Source organism: Pituophis catenifer, unplaced genomic scaffold (genome assembly GCF_029215685.1).
Source record: "Pituophis catenifer annectens isolate HBS135680 unplaced genomic scaffold, rPitCat1.0.hap2 SCAF_4, whole genome shotgun sequence".
Lineage (NCBI taxonomy): Eukaryota > Metazoa > Chordata > Lepidosauria > Squamata > Colubridae > Pituophis > Pituophis catenifer.
The window spans coordinates 112,605,408-112,623,261 of NW_027256884.1; the positions used below are offsets into that span (position 1 = coordinate 112,605,408).

The following is a 17,854-nucleotide window of genomic DNA, read 5'->3' on the forward strand; positions in this document are numbered from 1 at the left end:
GCTAGTTGTTGTACAATTAGTTTTGTACAGTTAAGGCCAAACATTTTTGATGCTTGAATTGTCAGAAGATTGAATTCATTATTGAATTGAATTTTTCAATAAATATAGGTAAGTTCCTCTTTTACTAAATATTTTCCAACAATTATGGGATACAATACCATTCATATGGAGTCGAATAATTGGGTATCTAAATAGTACTATTTTTTATTTTTTTTTGAATTTTTCAAAATTTCATTTTTTTCTGATTTTAAATTCTGTTTTTAAACAGAATTTAAAAGGCTTATTTTATTATATTTTGTTTAGAATTTGTATAACCATTCAAGTAACTTTCCACACTAGTCGTTTTAGAAGAGCCTACATTTTCTTCTGGTATTAATTTAAACATTTTGAATACTGTTTCTTGTGGATTCTTATGTCATTAAATGCTATTTTCTCATAAACTTTAAGACTATTCTCATTGATCTCCAACTGGCTGATTTTTATATTGTTGTGAGGCATTATTTACTTCGGAGTATAAGACGCACCTTTTTCCCCCAAAAAAGAGGGTGAAAATCTGGATGTGTCTTATACTCCGAATGTTGTTTCCGAAACAGAGGTTTCAGAGGCTGAAAAAAGCCTCAGAAATGAAGCTTCAGAAAAAAAGCTTCCAAACAGAGCTTCAGAAAAAAGGCCTCCAAAACAGAGCTTCAGGAAAAAAGCCTCCAAAACAGAGCTTCAGGAAAAAAGCTCTGAAACAAAGTTTCAGAGGCTTTTTTTCTGAAGCTCTGTTTCGGAGGCTTTCAGAGGCAGAAAAAAAAGTTTTTTCTGAAACAGAGTTTCAGAAGTTTCGGAGGCTGAAAAAAAAGCAAGGCACAGAGCTTTCAAGTTGAGATCCTTCCTGGCTGATCTCTAATCAATAATATGGACATAATATCATTATTTTATGGTGGGAAGTTTTCTGAAGATTCCTGTGTTCTCCCAGACCTGTTCTCCAGGTCTGATTTTGTTTAGGTTTTTCAGGACAGTCATGATCATTTATTTGGGTGGTATACTTTAAAAGGAAGGTAAATTTGCGTGGTGTACTTTAAAAGGAAGGTAAATCTGGAACATATAAATATATCTGGTGGGTTTATGATAGTGCACAAAAAATATGGGACATGGTGTTTAGAGAAATAAGAGCACTTTTAAATGTAAATTTAGACATGTCACCAAGAATTGCATTATTGTTGCTGGTGGAAAAACAAGATATAAATGAAACAAAAAAGGAATTAATTGTAAATTTGATAATGGCAGCTAGATTAGTGATGGCTAAATATTGGGGACGAAATTGGGATATTCAAAGAAATGAGTGGTATAATGAAATTTGGAGTATGGCAACAAATGATAAATTAACAACAGAAATTAAATTTAAAAAAAGGGATGATCAAAGCAAACAATTATAATGAAATATGGGAGGATTTTATAAAATCAGTATGTGTGGAAGGCAAAGGGAATAGACCTACTCAAGAATATATGTTGTTTTGGAGAGGATAAGGGCACAATTAGAATATGTATATCTTTTAGTTGTTATAGACGAAGAAATATAAGGGGAGAGGAAATGGTCTCTGGCGGGGTGGGGGTGCACTGTAATATTTGTTTTTTTTCTTTTACTTTCTTTTTTTGTATTTAGATGTATATGTACTATATTTGTATTATTTGTATTTTTTTTAAAAAGGAAGGTAAATCTAAGAAAATATTCTAATTCCCACCTATTGTATGTTTGAAACTAGTCAACTCAAATCAGGACTGGGTTTTGAGGAAACACTAAACACACTCAACATTTATTGTATAAAGAGAAAGGAGACTCCTTCTCATAAACACTTTAATATTGGAAATATTACTAATCATCCTTTTAATTTTACCATTCAAATTCCCTCTGTTGTTATTATCCCTGTTTTCTGTGCAGGAAGTGACGTGATGGTTGGAGATGTCTTAGTCCTCCTTGGCGCTTCATTATATGCCATTTCGAATGTGAGTGAGGAATACATTGTGAAAAATCTGAGCAGAATGGAGTTTCTAGGAATGGTGGGCTTGATTGGGACTGTTATCAGCGGTCTGCAGCTGTAAGGATCTACTATACGTATTTTAATTGCAATTAAGAAAACCATTCACAGCATAGAATGGTTTCTCTTCTATGTATTGGTGGGTGCAATTATTAACCCATTGTTAACATCACAATTAATCTTTGTGGGTGTTTGAGCATCTGTAGGCTTGCAAGGGGGTAACAGCTGATTGTGCAGTCAGATGGATTGTCAAGTCCAGCCAATGGTTATTCATGCAAATCATCTCTTTGACTTTCGTAGAATTAGTCATGGAATTAAAGATTCTATGAGGTTAACCATTAGTAAGTTCCGATCCTGACTTTCTGCAATCATTGCTACAGACTGTTTATCTTTTACAGTTTCAGCAAGCAGAAATTCAACTGTTCGTCTCACTGGTTCATTTTTATGTTTGCTTATTTACTTTAGAATTTGTAAGGCATCTATGTTGGTCCTTTGAATATCTTATTTGTAGTTACATAGTTAGAATTAGAATAGAATAGAATAGAGCTGGAAGAGACCTTGGAGGTCTTCTAGTCCAGCCTCCTGCTCAAGCAGAAGAACCTATACCATCTCAGAGAAGTGACTGTCCAGGCTCTCCTTAAAAATCTCCAGTGATGGAGCGTCCACGATTTCTGAAGGCAAGCTGTTCCTCTGATTAATTGTCCTCACTGTTAGGAAGTTTCTCCTTAATTCCAGGTTGCTTCTCTCTTTGTTTAGTTTCCAACCATTATTTCTTGCCCTGCCCTCTGCTACTTTGGAGAATAATTTGGCCCCCTCTTCTTTGTGGCAGCCTCTCAAATACCGAAATACTGCTATCATGTCACCCCTAATTCTTCTTTTCTTTAGACTAGCCAGACCCAAAACCTGCAGCCATTCCTCATATGGTTTAGTCTCCTGGCCTTTTATCTTCTTAGTTGCTCTTCTCTGAACTTTTTCCAAAGTCTCAACATCTTTAAAGTAGTATGTTGGCCAAAATTAAAGTTAAAACAGAGTCTTTTTGAATGATTTGAAACAGTTCTTCTCATGTTTTTTGTCACATGGACTGAGTTTATACTGTTTATAAAAGGATTCACCTTCTCCATACTGACTTATTTGATTGTATGAACCAGACCAATAAAACCTGAAGCTGTGAATTAGCTTGCTAGCACAGTGTTCTTCGTTCTGTTTCTTAAGTAATACTTAATATTAACAGCAAGCTGATTTTCTGGGTGTGGTTCCTTATATAACTGAAATAGTTCAAGAGGGGCCAGGGAATGAAGATGAAAGAGGGGCCAGATAGTTCAAGAAGGGCCATTTAGAAGATGAAATATTTACATCAGGGCTTAACTGTAGGGGTGATGACATGGACTTGTGTACTTGAATGCAATAAAATGCAATAAAACCATTTTATAGGTTTTTAGTTGAACTTTAGAAAGTTCTGGGTTCTTTTTTTTTTTTAAATCCCTCTTGGGTGTTACGGTTTTCAACTCATCAAAAACCTATTTCTCTGCTTTCTAATATAATATATCATATCTAATATATCATCATCATCTGTATGCTACCTCCCAACACTTTGTAGCACAATGTTTTATTTTAAGAGCAATAGTTTGTCAATAATTGACAAATTGGGCTCCTTTCTCTAAAAGTTTATACTGTTATAAATCTGTTAAGGAGTAAGAAAATGTGTCTCAAAATTGTAATTCTATATATTCTGACTTGAGATGGTTTCTACCAAACCCTGTGGGACTAACTTTTAAGTAAAGGTAAATTTGTTGTAAGCTGATTTGTCTATTAACTTATCTATTACTTATCATTTTATTCTAGGCTCTGGAAACAATAGCCTCACATTTTAATGAGCATTTCTTTTCTGTTTTTATTCTTTCTCCTCTTTTTCTCTGCCATTTTTAGAGCTATTGTGGAACATAGAGACATAGCTAACATTCAGTGGAATTGGAAAATTGGTATGTATGAGTGTTGTGCAACACAGGGACAAATAAACTGAATTGCTTTGCAAACCAGGCCTACTTTCATTATGTTACCTAGTGAACTAAAATAAATAACAAAGTGGGACTAAGGAGAGTTCCCCCCCTCCCCAATACTACGTAGTTAGCAATTTAGAAAAAATGCATAAGATCCAGACATTCTGCTTGCATTGAATATAAAGGATCAGTACAATTGAACTCAATCTTCCCTGCATAATAAATGCATAATGAAGTCACTGTGTACATGTCTTCATTTTGAGGTCATCTCCATTTGCTATAGAAGTCTATGGAGATGACATTAATTGTCAATAAATGTTTAATTTAGCAGTCTTGAATTCCCATCTGTTGTTTGGCTACTGTTCATTGCCAGCCAGAAAGACCAGCAATTAGGGATTGGGGATATTGTCCTGTTTTGGGAGAATATGCACATAGATCAGGGCTGTCAAACTCGATTTCATTGAGGGCCTCATCAGGGTTGTGTTTGGCCTTGGGGGGCTGAGGTGGGTGTGGCCAGGGTAGGTGTGGCCAGCTCAATGTAACTTGTGTCGGGGGCGCCTGTGATGGCCCAAGCTCTTTGCCAGTGAAAACGAGCTCCTGAGCTCCAATTTTGGCTGCGACGGCCTCCTGTAACCCTCTGCCAGTGAAAATGGAGCTCCATTTTTTCTGGCAATGGCACTGCGGGGCAGTCCTTTGCTGTTTCCAGAGTGGCCCCGCGGCCCAGTTCTAAGTATCCTGCAGGTCGGATCTGGCCCCCAGGCCTTGAGTTTGACACCCCTGAGATAGATTATGACAGTTTTATAAAAGTATTCATGAGGGGGGGGAAGCAATTTCTTAATATTGATGTTTCCCCTTGCCCCACTTTTATATTCTTAACATTCAGTCTCTGAACTGACAAGTCGTTGCTTTCTTTTCCAGCCCTGCTCTTCGTGGCTTTTGCCTTGTGCATGTTTGGGCTGTACAGCTTCATGCCGATTGTGATTAGAGTGACCAGTGCCACCTCTGTCAATTTGGGCATCCTGACAGCTGATCTCTACAGTCTTTTCTTTGGACTTTTCCTGTTTGGCTACAAGGTGAGTGAGACTTAAATTCCGGCAACTGAGGACATTCAAGAGTGATTGGAATAAGGAATTAAAGCATCAGCAGTTTCGCAACCGTTTAATAACTAACTGATTTATTGTAGTGTTAATGTTCGTTGATTAGAATTCAGGTTTATTATTGCAGACTTTTTTGTAGACTACTGTCTATGTCAGATGCACAAAGAGTAAAAGAGTATCTGCAGATACCTTATTTTTTGAGGGAATAGAAGGATGTTAGCCACCTTCCCTGGTAATGCAACCTTGAACTGCCAAGTGTCTGATCCTACAGACAACAAATGAGGTGGGAAGTTATTCACATTAGCTTAAATTATAGAATAACAGAGTTGGAAGGGACCTTGGAGTTCTTCTAGTCCAACCCCCTACTTAGTCAGGAAACCCTTCACCAGGGGTAAAAACCAGCAGGTTCTAACAGGTTCTGGAGAACCAGTAGTGGAGATTTTGAGCAGTTCGGAGAACCGGTAACGGAAATTTTGAGTTGTTCGGAGAACTGGCAAATACCACCTCTGGCTGGCCCAAGAGTGGAGTGGGAATGGAGATTTTGCAGTATGCTTCCCCTGCCACACCTACCAAGCCACGCCCACCAAGCTACACAACATCCACCAAGCCACGCCCACAGAACCAGTAGTAAAAAATTTGGATTTCACCACTGCCCTACACCACTTCAGACAAATGGTTATCCAACATCTTCTTAAAAACTTCCAGTGTTGGTGCATTCACAACTTCTGGAGGCAAGTTGTTCCACTGATTAGTTGTTTTAACTGTCAGGAAATTTTTCTTTAGCTCTAGATTGGACAGCTAGTTGGACAATTAGGACAGCTAGTGGCTACATGGAACCCCCAGTCCCTTTTTATAGCCCCAAGAGCAGAGGTGGGATTCATCTACCTTTCCTACCGGTTCGCAAATGTGAGCGTGCATGCACGCTCACTTTGCTTGTACTCGCCACCTCTTGTCATGCGCACGGCCTTCAGTGCATGCATAGTACTCACGCATTATGTCCGGGCGGGTGGGTGGAGCCTCCCACAGTCACCACTACCGGTTTGCCAGAACCAGCCAGAACTGGCTGAATCCCACCTCTACCCAAGAATCTTCATAAATCACCTCCCCAAAATTCAGTAGCAAACTATAGAAGCATGCAGCTTGTTGGATTTATTAAGCCTCACTTTAATATCCCAATTTTCTTAAAACCTGTTCCCCAATGAAAAAAATATCATTCCTGTTTCTTGTGGCTATACCTGGTGAAGTTCTTGGAATAAAAAAAAAGGTTCCGTTCCCCATCATTTTAACTCTGATTTGTTGACTTACCATGATCTTGATTATATTTTTCACTAAGTCATAACCACAATTGCTGGAATCATGTGTCATACTCAGCTAAAAACTAACTGAACATTTTTGTGAATTAGTTCAAACGTATGAACACAAGCGGTGTCGCGTTTCCCTAAAACCTGAGATCCTGAAAGCGCCATGAATTCTGAGATCTCTGGTGCCACTGCATTGAGAGAATTAGCAATTTGGAAAAGTCAGAGCACATATTACCATGAAAAGAGGCCTGCCCTCTGTAAGCTCCCCAGAGGTACTAACACAATAGTCTAAATAAGACCTTGAAAGTTTACTCTGGTTTATGTGTTGAAACTCTGTGGGCTTGCTGCAAGTCTCCAACGCAGAATGTTTTAGAGTGATAAACCGGCATTTGGATAACTGATTTGCTGAAATGTCTGTGAGGGGATGAGATTAAGCTTCTTTTAAGAAGCTTAGATATGACTCCAAAAGGTCATTTTCCCTAGCAAAACTGCTGCCTCAGATTCTTGGCCTAGAGCTAGTTTCAGGCCTAAAAGAGTAGTTTCTTTTGGTTTTAAAGCTCTTTGTTTTCCATATAGATTACCTTTGTACTTCTGATTGGATTTTCAAGTTGTGTGTATCTGACAAGAACGTCTTTATCCCATAACGTTGGCTTGCTGTGTGTTTTATAATATTGAGGATTGAATTACGCAAGGTTTAGGAAGTGACTCACAAACAGTTTTTGTTTCCACTCATAAGGTCCATAGTTCAGTCACATCTATTTCAACTTTAACAGAAGGCTAGGAAATAAGCATGGCTGGCAGTTTGGGAGAAGCAACTTTGAGTCAGAATATTTAATACGGAGCTGGAATGACATAAAGCTACCTTCAAAAGCAAACCTTTATTGCACTAACTCTTGTTGATTAAAGATTATTGAAGCTTTTCAGCTTACTCAGAATTCTTAATAGGTTCTTTTCTCAGAAGAAGAATTATATTTAACCAACTAATTACATTTTACTTACGACGGCAGAGCCTTCCACACCTCAGAGCAATTCATTCAAATACGCGCAGGCCAATGTTTAATTGGATAAAACTTTATTTGTGATTGGATTTAAAGACTTCTAAATGTTTACAGCAGACATGCATGATGATTTGCATGACAAAGGAGTCAGGGAAGAAAAGTAAACGTGGTTTCATTTCATTTATATTTAAACAGAAATGTAACTAATTATGGTTAATATAATTACTGCCCAATTACAACAGGTGATGGCATCTAGCCAACCTTTGCTGACCTTGAAAAAAATGAGCAGATTGGATCCAGTTAATATTTGGATAGGAAACACTGGGAATCTAAGGGCTATAAACTTGACTTGGAGGTTGGAAAAATATCTCAAAAGAAGAGAGTGCCAACTTTGTTTCATTTAGTTGCCAATAAAACAGGATAGGCATATTAATATAGGAGCTCTCTAGGGCACTCACGTGAGTTTGGGAGGCCTTGCGGGGGGGGACCCATGTGGTCAACTGTTGACTAAAAGCTATAAATCATGCCTCTAACTTTAAGTGACAGAGTGTCTCCATGGGAATGGATCTTCAGGTTCCCCAAGTAAAAGGGGAAAAAAATACATGCCTATTCTGTAATTTTCCTTGTCTACCAGCAGCAATTAAAATATCACGTTGGAAGCAAAAGTGCTCATAATCTGTCTCCTGATTTGAATGACTGCCAAATTAGAGTGTTATAAAACATTTTGAGATAGAGTCTCACCTTTGCATATTGATTTGGTGCCTTGAATTAGAGCCTCATGTAGTACATTATTTTACTAGTGCTAGCTAGCTTGGAGCTGCTTATAGATTCTCCTAGAATTTCTGGCAGGCAGATCATCTACCCTTAGTCTCGAGACCGAAAGTGCTTCAGAGTTTTTAATGCTTTTCTTGTCTTCTGCATCCAAATCTTTTCAGTTTACATACCAAAACCAAAGGTCAAAGCTCAAGATGGATACCAATGGATACCAGCGTAAATCTGCTCCTGTAGCTAAATCATCTTCAGTTTTGAAGGAACATTGAAGCTAATGCTAGACCTAAGACTTATTTTCTTCTGTTGTTTGTTTGTCAAACTATTTGAATTAATAATGGGAGGGAAGGTGAAAAGTACAGCTGGCTAAAGAGAGCAAAAGTGATGTGAGATTGGTGCATGGCCTAGAATTAACCCTCCCTCTCCCATCTTCTCAATCTGTCCATCAAATAGCACGGGTCTTGAATCAACCCAGTAATTTATCCTAATGTAATTGAAAGAATTTGATACAGTAAGTCCTCTGTTGTTTCAGTAAAGCCTTTGCTGTTAAAAAGAAGCCACAAAATGCCTAGCCACCTAGTATAAACCATGTTGATGTCACCTGTCATGTTATCATACACATGACACAAATAGAGGGTTATTTGTATCATCATATAATTGATGCAAATGATATCATTTACATCGTTTATGCAGTGATGTCATAACACATGTAATATCCCTCACTCCTCTGGATGCCCATGTTTAGGCATAATTAATGTATTTATTTACGTTTATGTAGTGTTCATTGGAGGTGGTGACCAGTGGTGAAATTCTATTTTTTTTACTACCGGTTCTGTGGGCATGGCTTGGTGAGCGTGGTGTGGCTTGGTGGGTGTGGCTTGGTGGGCATGGCAGGGGAAGGATATTGCAAAATCTCTATTCCCACCCCACTCTAGGGCCAGCCAGAGGTGGTATTTGCCAGTTCTCCGAACTACTCAAAATTTCTGCTACCGGTTCTCCAGAACTTGTCAGTACCTACTGGATTTCCCCCCTGGTGGTGACCCTTTGAGAACTGTATGCAATGAAATTTCACTTTAATGTATGCCGATTAGTGTACATCCAAAGTGACAATAAAGTTATTATTCTATTCTATTAGGATATATGGATTTTATGGTTACTCATGTTTGTATGGAAGAGATTATTCATATCTGAAATTCTCTCTTTCTTTCTTTCTCTCTCTCTCTTTATGTTGGACAGTTTTCCGTGCTGTATCTCTTATCCTTTGTGGTCATCATGATGGGCTTCATCATGTATTGCTCCACCCCAACCCGTACTGCAGAAGTCCCCTCAACCACTTTGCCAATGGCAGATAGTACTGGATTTGACAACCTTGCTTTAAAAATTGAGGAGAACCACCTGGAATCCACTGACACTCTGACAACGCAGAGCAACAAAGACGACAGCCAGGCAGAAGACACAACTACAAAATTAACAGCCTTGTGAAATATGAAATTTCAGCTGCTGGAGTTGCTCTGGAGAAATCAGAAAGCACCAGATGGCACTATGTTATGGTGGACAAACTGGAGAAATATCAATGATGGAATCTGTGTTCATGACAAAGTCTAGAAACATATCACCAAAACAAGGAGGGCTAGATCCTTACTTGGAACACCAGTATTAATTCTTGTTCACTGAAGATTATTCTTAGAGTTGACAGGTGAATAGAAAAGTAGAGACTAGACTGTCTTTCTATCAAAGAAAGACAGATTACACTCGGAATAAACATTTTGAGTAATTTCTTGTGTTCTCAAACTTATACATGGTCAATGAGGTTAGCAAAAAGAAATGGAAAGATGGGAAACAAGAAAGAAAAACACAAAACATAAAATCAGATGGCAGCTAAGGTCAGAGAGGCTGGGAACAGAGATCAAGGTTAGTGAAGCATCCTTACTTCCCAGACTGCTAAACCATGAGGATGAGAAATCTTGCGTTTTCGAAGTGTGAATCCTGTAATAGACATGATCTTTATCCAGTTAACATGCAGAGACAATGTATATTGTTCACGTTAATTTAATCGCAACACAATTCTTGAAGACTACTTATACGTAGGTTCAGTTGCATTGACTGCTGATGCTAATAAATGAAGAAAAAGCATGACTAATTTTATGACTTGAAAAGATGCATCGAACCCTTATTCCAGTTGTGTGTACGTGTGAGTATGCACACACACACACTTGAATTGTACCTGTTCTGTTGGCATAGTGTGCAACAACCAAACAAGATATTTTATTTTTTTGCAGGAGATAATCTACGTGTAGATCAATTTCTTTGACAATCTAAAAATACTGTTAACAACAAATGGTTTTCCAATTAGTATGAATGCATATGTATATATAAACAGAAGGGAGATATTTGTTACCTTGCTAAAGTATAGTTGGTGAACTATATCTCCCAGCATCTCTCACCTTTGACCACACTGGTTGGAGTTGCTGACAGTTGTAGTTCAGAAACTTCTGGAATGCCATATGTTCTCCCACTCCTGATATAAGCAAAAGAATATGGGAACTGTGGTCACCGTTCCAAATTTACCTCACCAGCATCTCCAAGAAGATAATTTGAATGCTCTTGGTAAAGTAGTATATTCTACTTCACTTGAAAAGTGTGATAAGAAACATACCTGAATTTTTTTATGGCATTTAAAAAATAATGTGGTGACACTTAAAAGAATTATTGTCCCACCTCTGGGAAAAGAAGACAAGGAGTCAGGTCTTATTTCAAAGTGGCTTGGAGGAAAAACACAAGGACTAGGTTCTCTTATTGTCCCCTGTGCATTTTTGTCTTTTTGGAACACAAGCTACTTGAACAATTCTAGGCAACTGTTCAGAGCGGATCTTGGTACTTCTTAAAGATAAAAGTTTCCCCTGTCCAGTCATGTCCGACTCTTGGGGATGGTGCTCATGTCCGTTTCTTAGTCAAGGAAACCAACATTGCCTAAAGACCATTTCCATGGTCATGTGACCAGTATCACTATACGCCAAGGAATACAGAGCGCTTTTTCCTCCCCACCGAACTGGTACCTATTTCTCTACTCACATTTGCATGCTTTTGAACTGCTAGCAGGAGCTGGAGCAAGAATGGGAGCTCACCCCGTCGCATGGCACTTGGGTCTTGAACACAGACGGTCAGCTTTCTAGCTATAAGTGCAGTGTCTTTAACCGCTGAGCATTCATACCCCTTGATACTTCTTTGCCTTATTTATTTCACATCTACCGTATATAGCCTTGTGGGAAAAGTAGATAGCTGGAGCTTTCTACTACCACATTGGGGTGGTAAGACCCATCTTACCTCTTGCGGAAGACAGGATGAACTTAAGGAACTCTAGGATCATATGGGAACAATATAGCAATAGCACTTAGACTTACCCTGTTTTCCCCAAAATAAGACATCCCCTGATAATAAACCCAATCTGGCTTTTGACTGCATGGCAATAAGGCCAAGCGCTTATATCAGGGTTCAAAAAAATATAAGACAGGGTCTTATTTTGGGGGAAACATGGCATACACCACTTCACAATGCTTTGCAGCTCTCTCTAAGCGGTTTACAGTGTCAGCCTATTGCTCCCAACAATCTGGGTCCTCATTTTACCCACCTCGGAAGGATGGAAGGCTGAGTCAACCTTGAACCTCATGAGATCTGAACTGCCAAATTGCAGGCTGCCAGCAGTCAGCTGGCAGTACTGCACTCTAACTACTGCACCACCAAGGGTCATAATATGCTGCTTTTGATTTTTTTTTTCTAGTTAAAGATTTATGTTACTGGCTCAATTTAAAGTTACACTTTATCAAATACAGTCATTCTGCCCATGAATAAATAGCAAAATTATTTGAGGCTTTTTATCATCCATTTATAAAGGAAATGAAATGTATAACTTAGTTTTACTTAATAGCCACCCAATAAAACATTATTCTGAGTTTTCACTCATTGTTTGATTTCATTATTTTACCCCACCCTTCTTCAGGAGAGCACCAGTTGATGTCTATGGGATTCCCTTGTCGCTGCAGTTTTTTGAGATAAATTAAATATGGTTTAAACTTGGCTTTCCTGCTCTTTCTGTGCTTGCTACAGCCCTCTTGAATTAGATTTAAAAGTATCAGACTCTTGTACTTGAGGAAGCATAAGTGCTATAGACTCAACTTTTCTATATTCCCCTTGTGATCTTCCAAGTAGAGGGTGAGTTTACAGCAAAGGTTAGGCCTGGTAATAGCATCTAATTTTCTTGGTAATGTTGGAAGATGTTTTTCATTGTCTTTTTCCAAGATGTTTTCAGTCAAGCCAACAGTGCCGGAATTCCAACCTGCACCCATCCATGTATTAACCAGAGTTGATTCTACTTACCATGCTTTTCGGAGTATAAGACACACTTTTTCTCCCCCTTAAAGTGGGTGAAAATTGCAGTGTGTCTTATACACTGAATGTTGCCGAAGCCCTGCCCACCCACCAGCCCCCACCCTTCGGCTGTTTTCTGCTTCTGTGGGTCGCATTTCTGGCCTCCACGCATTGCATTTTCAGCCGGTTCCAGGTGGTAGGGATCAGCGGCAGTGAATGGGCTGCGGCGAACGGGTGGTGCTGAATGGGCCATGCTGAACAGGCCGTGGTGGTGGCAAACAGGCCACGGCGGAGGCAAATGGGCTGCACTGAACGGGCCACGCCGAATGGGTGGCAGCAAATGGGAAAAGGCAGATTTTTTTTCTTGTTTTCCTCCCCAAAAAAGATATATGTGTCTTATACTCCGGTGAATCTTATAGTCTGAAAAATACAGTAACTTCTGAGGTCCATCCAGGTCAGTGTGGCCCCATTATCTGCTGAAGCAAGTTTGGACTCTCAGTTTATTGAAATTCTAGGGTTAGTCTGGTAAGTTAAAAAAAAAAAAAAGCAAACCAAAAGTCTGACAGCAACTTTTCTAACAATTTTTTTTTAAAGGCATTCATTCTGGTGAACTGCAGCTTGCTTCACCAGATGCACAGAATGGCTAGATTGATGTAGAATTTGTGGACTTCAGCTTGGCTGGGGAATTCTAAGAATTGAAATCCTTAAAGTTGCCAAGGTTGAGAAGCATTGCGTTACCTTAACATGATTAGATACTAATTTAGGTCAGAGGTCCAATTTTGTACAACTTTGGCAACTTTAAGGCTTGTGGACGTCAACTTGCATGCTGGCTGAGGAATTCTGGGAGCTGAAGTCGACAAGCTTTGAAGCTGCCAAACTTGGACACCCCTGATTTCACAAGGTGAAAATTCCTGACAGTTTTGAGAATCATGTGGTACAGTGGTTGAGGTATTGGGCAAGATCAAGGAGGCCTAAGGTCCGGTCCATCCTAGCCCTAGAAGCTCACTGGGGGGAAAAATAAGTGAGAGTAATACGCATATCAGCTTGAGTTCCTGTACAACACAGGATAAAAACAGACCAGGCAGTGAATAAGTTCAAAACCAAGTAAACCTTTAGTCAGAAAATTCTGTCCTTGTAATACAAAATTAGAGTATCAGGGATCTAATCACATGGAAACCCTTTCATAGAGCAGGGATTGTTAGCACAGAACATTTGTAGACCCCCAAATAAAATTCAAATTAGCTTCATCTTGCAAGATCTCATGTGAGAAAATAAGAATAGCACCAGGTAAACGAGAAAGTCTGTTGCTGAAATCTCAGCCAACTTTGCACTTTGTATTTATTTTGTTTATTTATTTATTTATTATCAGACTTATATGCCACCCTTTCTCCACAAGGACTCAGGGCGGCTCACAGCAATAAACAACAAGTCCAATTAAAATTCAACAATAAAAACTAAAATTCCCATTAAAACCTCATTCAGTCCAGGCCAGCTTGGCAAAACAGCCATGTTTTAAGGTCACGGCGAAAAGAGCGAAGGTCGGGGGCTATCTGGAGCTCCAAGGGGAGCTGATTCCAGAGGGTAGGTACGCCCACAAAGAAGGCTCGCTCCCTAGGGGCCGTCAGCCGACAGTGTTTGGCCGATGTCACCCCAAGTAGGCCCTCTCTATGTGAGCGCACGAGGCGATGGGGAGCTGTTGCTGGCCGCAGGTGATCCGCCAAATACCCCGGGCCTAGGCTGTCCTATTGGTATGGGATGCTTTGGTATGCTTTATTCGTTACCTAGATAATTTACTATATAAGATATAACTAGAGGATTTTAATAAATACATTTTTGGAGAATTTAATGCTTGGAAAAAAATCATGATCCCTGTATTCTCCACTGCACAATCAATATTTACAGATGACAATGGAAATGTGTGTATGGATCTTTAATGCTACTACTGGTATTTGTTCCTTCCTCACATACAGAATTCACCTTTAACTCAAAAGACTAAAGTGGCTTAATATATCAATTTTTTTAAAAAACTCAGAAACTCGATCAAAACTTAAAAGAGAAATAGGCTGACAATAAATTATGAACGCTCCCCTTTTCTAAGAATGTGTAATAATGCAATGGTTGACTATGCATTTCCCATGGTAAACTGGTTATTTGCTCAATTTTCAAACTTTACACAACACTAAACAAACCACTTCAGCTTGATAATTTTAAAATATGTGGATTTCAACTCCCAGAATTTCCCCAGCTAGCCAAACAGTGGACTAATAATACAAGTGGATTTTAAAAATATGGTTGGGCAAAATATGTTTGTCTACTTTGCAGTTCAGTGTTGTGTGAACAGGTTTAAGTGTAGTCCCAAAGGAGCCAAGCAAACATCAGTATTTGTTTGGACCCTTTCAAATGTGATGGGGTTGAAAGAAAAGGCACTCTTTGGATAGGTTCTAAATATTTTATATTTGCATCTTAAGCCACTAGATGGCATCCAAATAACTTTTTTTCTATTACCAATGCAGGCATCGGAAGAATTGGGTTCTCTGGAGTAGGAAAGACTGCAGAATTTTGAAAGAAAAAAGAGATTTTAGCTTAAAACCAAAATATAAGCCAGCAGTCTTGTTTGCACAACTCATTTAATCAGGATGCTTAATACCATTGGCCACATTTGTATAACATGCTGAAGCTATTTAATTTTAAGTGTGATTCACAACAGTCCTGGGACCAACTTCACCATCTATGGACCGATGAAGGCTTAAACTGCCGATAGCTCACTAGGAAAATGATCTTGGCGGCCATAGTTGATTCCGTAAGGCTGTTGACCTATATGTGAAAAAGGCAAATTCTATTGTAATAATCAGTAGGAAAGGAGAAAAATGATTACCATCAGCTGTTTGTTTTGAGACACAATATTATCATTGCATTGCATCTTTTAAATCAGGGATGTCAAACTCACTGCATCAAGATGTTGTCACGTGATAATAATAATAATAACAACAACAACAACAACAACAACAATAATAATAATAATAATAATTTTATTTCTATACCGCCCTTCTCCCGAAGGACTCAGGGCGGTGTACAGCCAATTTAAAAACACAGGACACAACAATGATTAAAAATTAAAATAATTAAATAAATTTGGCCGATTTAAAACCCCAAAAATTAAAATACCCCAATTTAAAATTATTATGTTGATAGCCCTGCCTGGCGGAACAACAGAGTCTTCAGTGCGCAGCGAAACACCCGGAGGTCAGAGATCTTATGTATTTCCGGGGGCAGTTCATTCCACAGGGCTGGGGCTCCCACAGAGAAGGCCCTCCCCCTGGGTGTCGCCAGCCGACATAACTTGGCTGATGGCACCCTGAGGAGACCCTCTCTGTGGGAACGGACTGGTCGGTGGGAGGCTATTAGTGGCAGAAGACGGTCTCAAAGGTACCCGGGTCCTGTGCCATGGAGCGCTTTAAAGGTGGTAACCAACATCTTGAATCACACCTGGAAGACCACTGGGAGCCAGTGCAGCTCGCGCAGGAGGGGTGTCACGCGGGCACAACGAGTTGCACCCATAACCACCCGCGCGGCCGCATTCTGGACCAGTTGGCGCCTCTGAGTGCTCTTCAAGGGGAGCCCCATGTAGAGAGCATTACAATAGTCCAGCCGGGAAGTGACAAGGGCATGAGTGACCGTGCGCAAGGCGTCCCGGTCCAGAAAGGGCTGCAATTGGCGGATCAGGCGAACCTGATAAAAGGCACCCCTGGCCACGGCCGTCATATGCCCTTCTAAAGACAGCCATGCATCCAGGAGGACACCCAGATTGCGAGCCCTCTCTGTTGGGGGCAAAGATTCACCCCCAATAGTCAGCGATGGCACCTGCTGACTATATCAGGATGCCGGCAGCCACAGCCACTCGGTCTTGGACGGGTTGAGTCTGAGCCTGTTCCTCCCCATCCAGACCCACATGGCCTCCAGGCAGCGAGACATCACATCAAGGGCATCGTTGGGGTGGTCTGGGGTGGAGATGTACAGCTGAGAATACAGCATACAGATGACACTTCACCCCAAAACCACGGATGATCTCACCCAGCGGCTTCACATAAATGTTGAACAGAAGAGGCGAGAGGACTGACCCTTGTGGCACTCCCCATGCGAGACGCCTCAAGGTCGACCTCTGCCCCCCTGCCAACACGAACTGCGAGCGGTCGGAGAGGAAGAAGGAGAACCACCGCAGAACGGTGCCCCCTATTCCTAACCCTCTCAACTGCTGCAGCATGATACCATGGTCGATGGTATCAAAAGCCGCTGAGAGATCTAATAGGACTAGGACAGAGGAGCAACCCCTGTCCCGAGCCCTCCAGAGATCATCCACCAACGCGACCAATGCCGTTTCTGTGTTGTGCCCCTGCCTGAAGCCCGACTGGTATGGGTCTAGATAGATAGCTTCATCCCGGTGCCCGGGCAGTTGTTGTGCCACCACACTCTCAACAACCTTCGCCACAAAACGAAGGTTGGAGACCGGACGGTAGTTAGCTAATTCAGCCAGGTCCAGGGAAGGCTTCTTGAGGAGGGGCCTCACCACTGCCTCTTTCAAGGTGGCAAGAAAGGCACCCTCACTCAGAGAAGCAGTTATAATCCCCTGGAGCCAGCCTCGTGTAACCTCCCGGGAGGCCAGTACCAACCAGGAGGGACACGGGTCCAATAAACATGTGGCAGCACTAATCCTACCCAGAACCCTGTCCACATCCTCAGGAGCCACAGGATCAAACTCCTCCCAGGTAATATTCTCAAGACCTACCCTCGTCTCCTCCCCCAGACTCACCCAGTCGGAGTCCAAGCCTTCCCAAATCCGAGCGACTTTATCGTACAGGAATTGCACAAAATCCTCAGCTCGACCCTGCAAGGGATCTTCCCGCACTCCCCCCCGAAGGAGGGAGTGGGTCACCCTAAACAGGGCGGCTGGGCGGTTCTCTGCAGATGCGATAAGAGCGGAAAAATGGTTAGATTTCACCGCTTTTATCGCCACTAGGTAGGTCTTGATATAAGACCTCACCTGTGTCCGGTCGGAATCAGAATGACTAGTCCTCCAAATGCTGTACTGGGACTTTCCCCCCCTTTGCTAAACTGGGCATGGGCGTGGCCAGCATGTGACACATCCAGTCCGCAGCAGAGGTGGCATTCAGCAGGTTCTGATCAGTTCTGGAGAACTGGTAGCGGAAATTTAGAGTACTTTGGAGAACCGGTAAATACCAGCTCTGACTGGCCCTGCCCCCATCTATTCTCTGCCTCCTGAGTTCCAGCGGATCGGGAGGAAATGGGGAT

The 17,854-nt window shown here is 40.9% G+C and overlaps 1 protein-coding gene across 1 annotated transcript in view; it reads left to right on the plus strand.

Moving 5' to 3' along the window:
• Positions 1–9,664, plus strand: part of SLC35F2 (solute carrier family 35 member F2) — a 34,763-nt gene extending 25,099 nt beyond the window's left edge. Inside the window, exons 5-8 of the mRNA XM_070943937.1 lie at positions 1,925–2,081; positions 3,948–4,000; positions 4,937–5,091; positions 9,419–9,664. Of these exons, the coding sequence (XP_070800038.1) occupies positions 1,925–2,081; positions 3,948–4,000; positions 4,937–5,091; positions 9,419–9,664 (611 nt within the window). The remainder of the gene's footprint in view (positions 1–1,924; positions 2,082–3,947; positions 4,001–4,936; positions 5,092–9,418) is intronic.
• Positions 9,665–17,854: the final 8,190 nt, after the last annotated feature.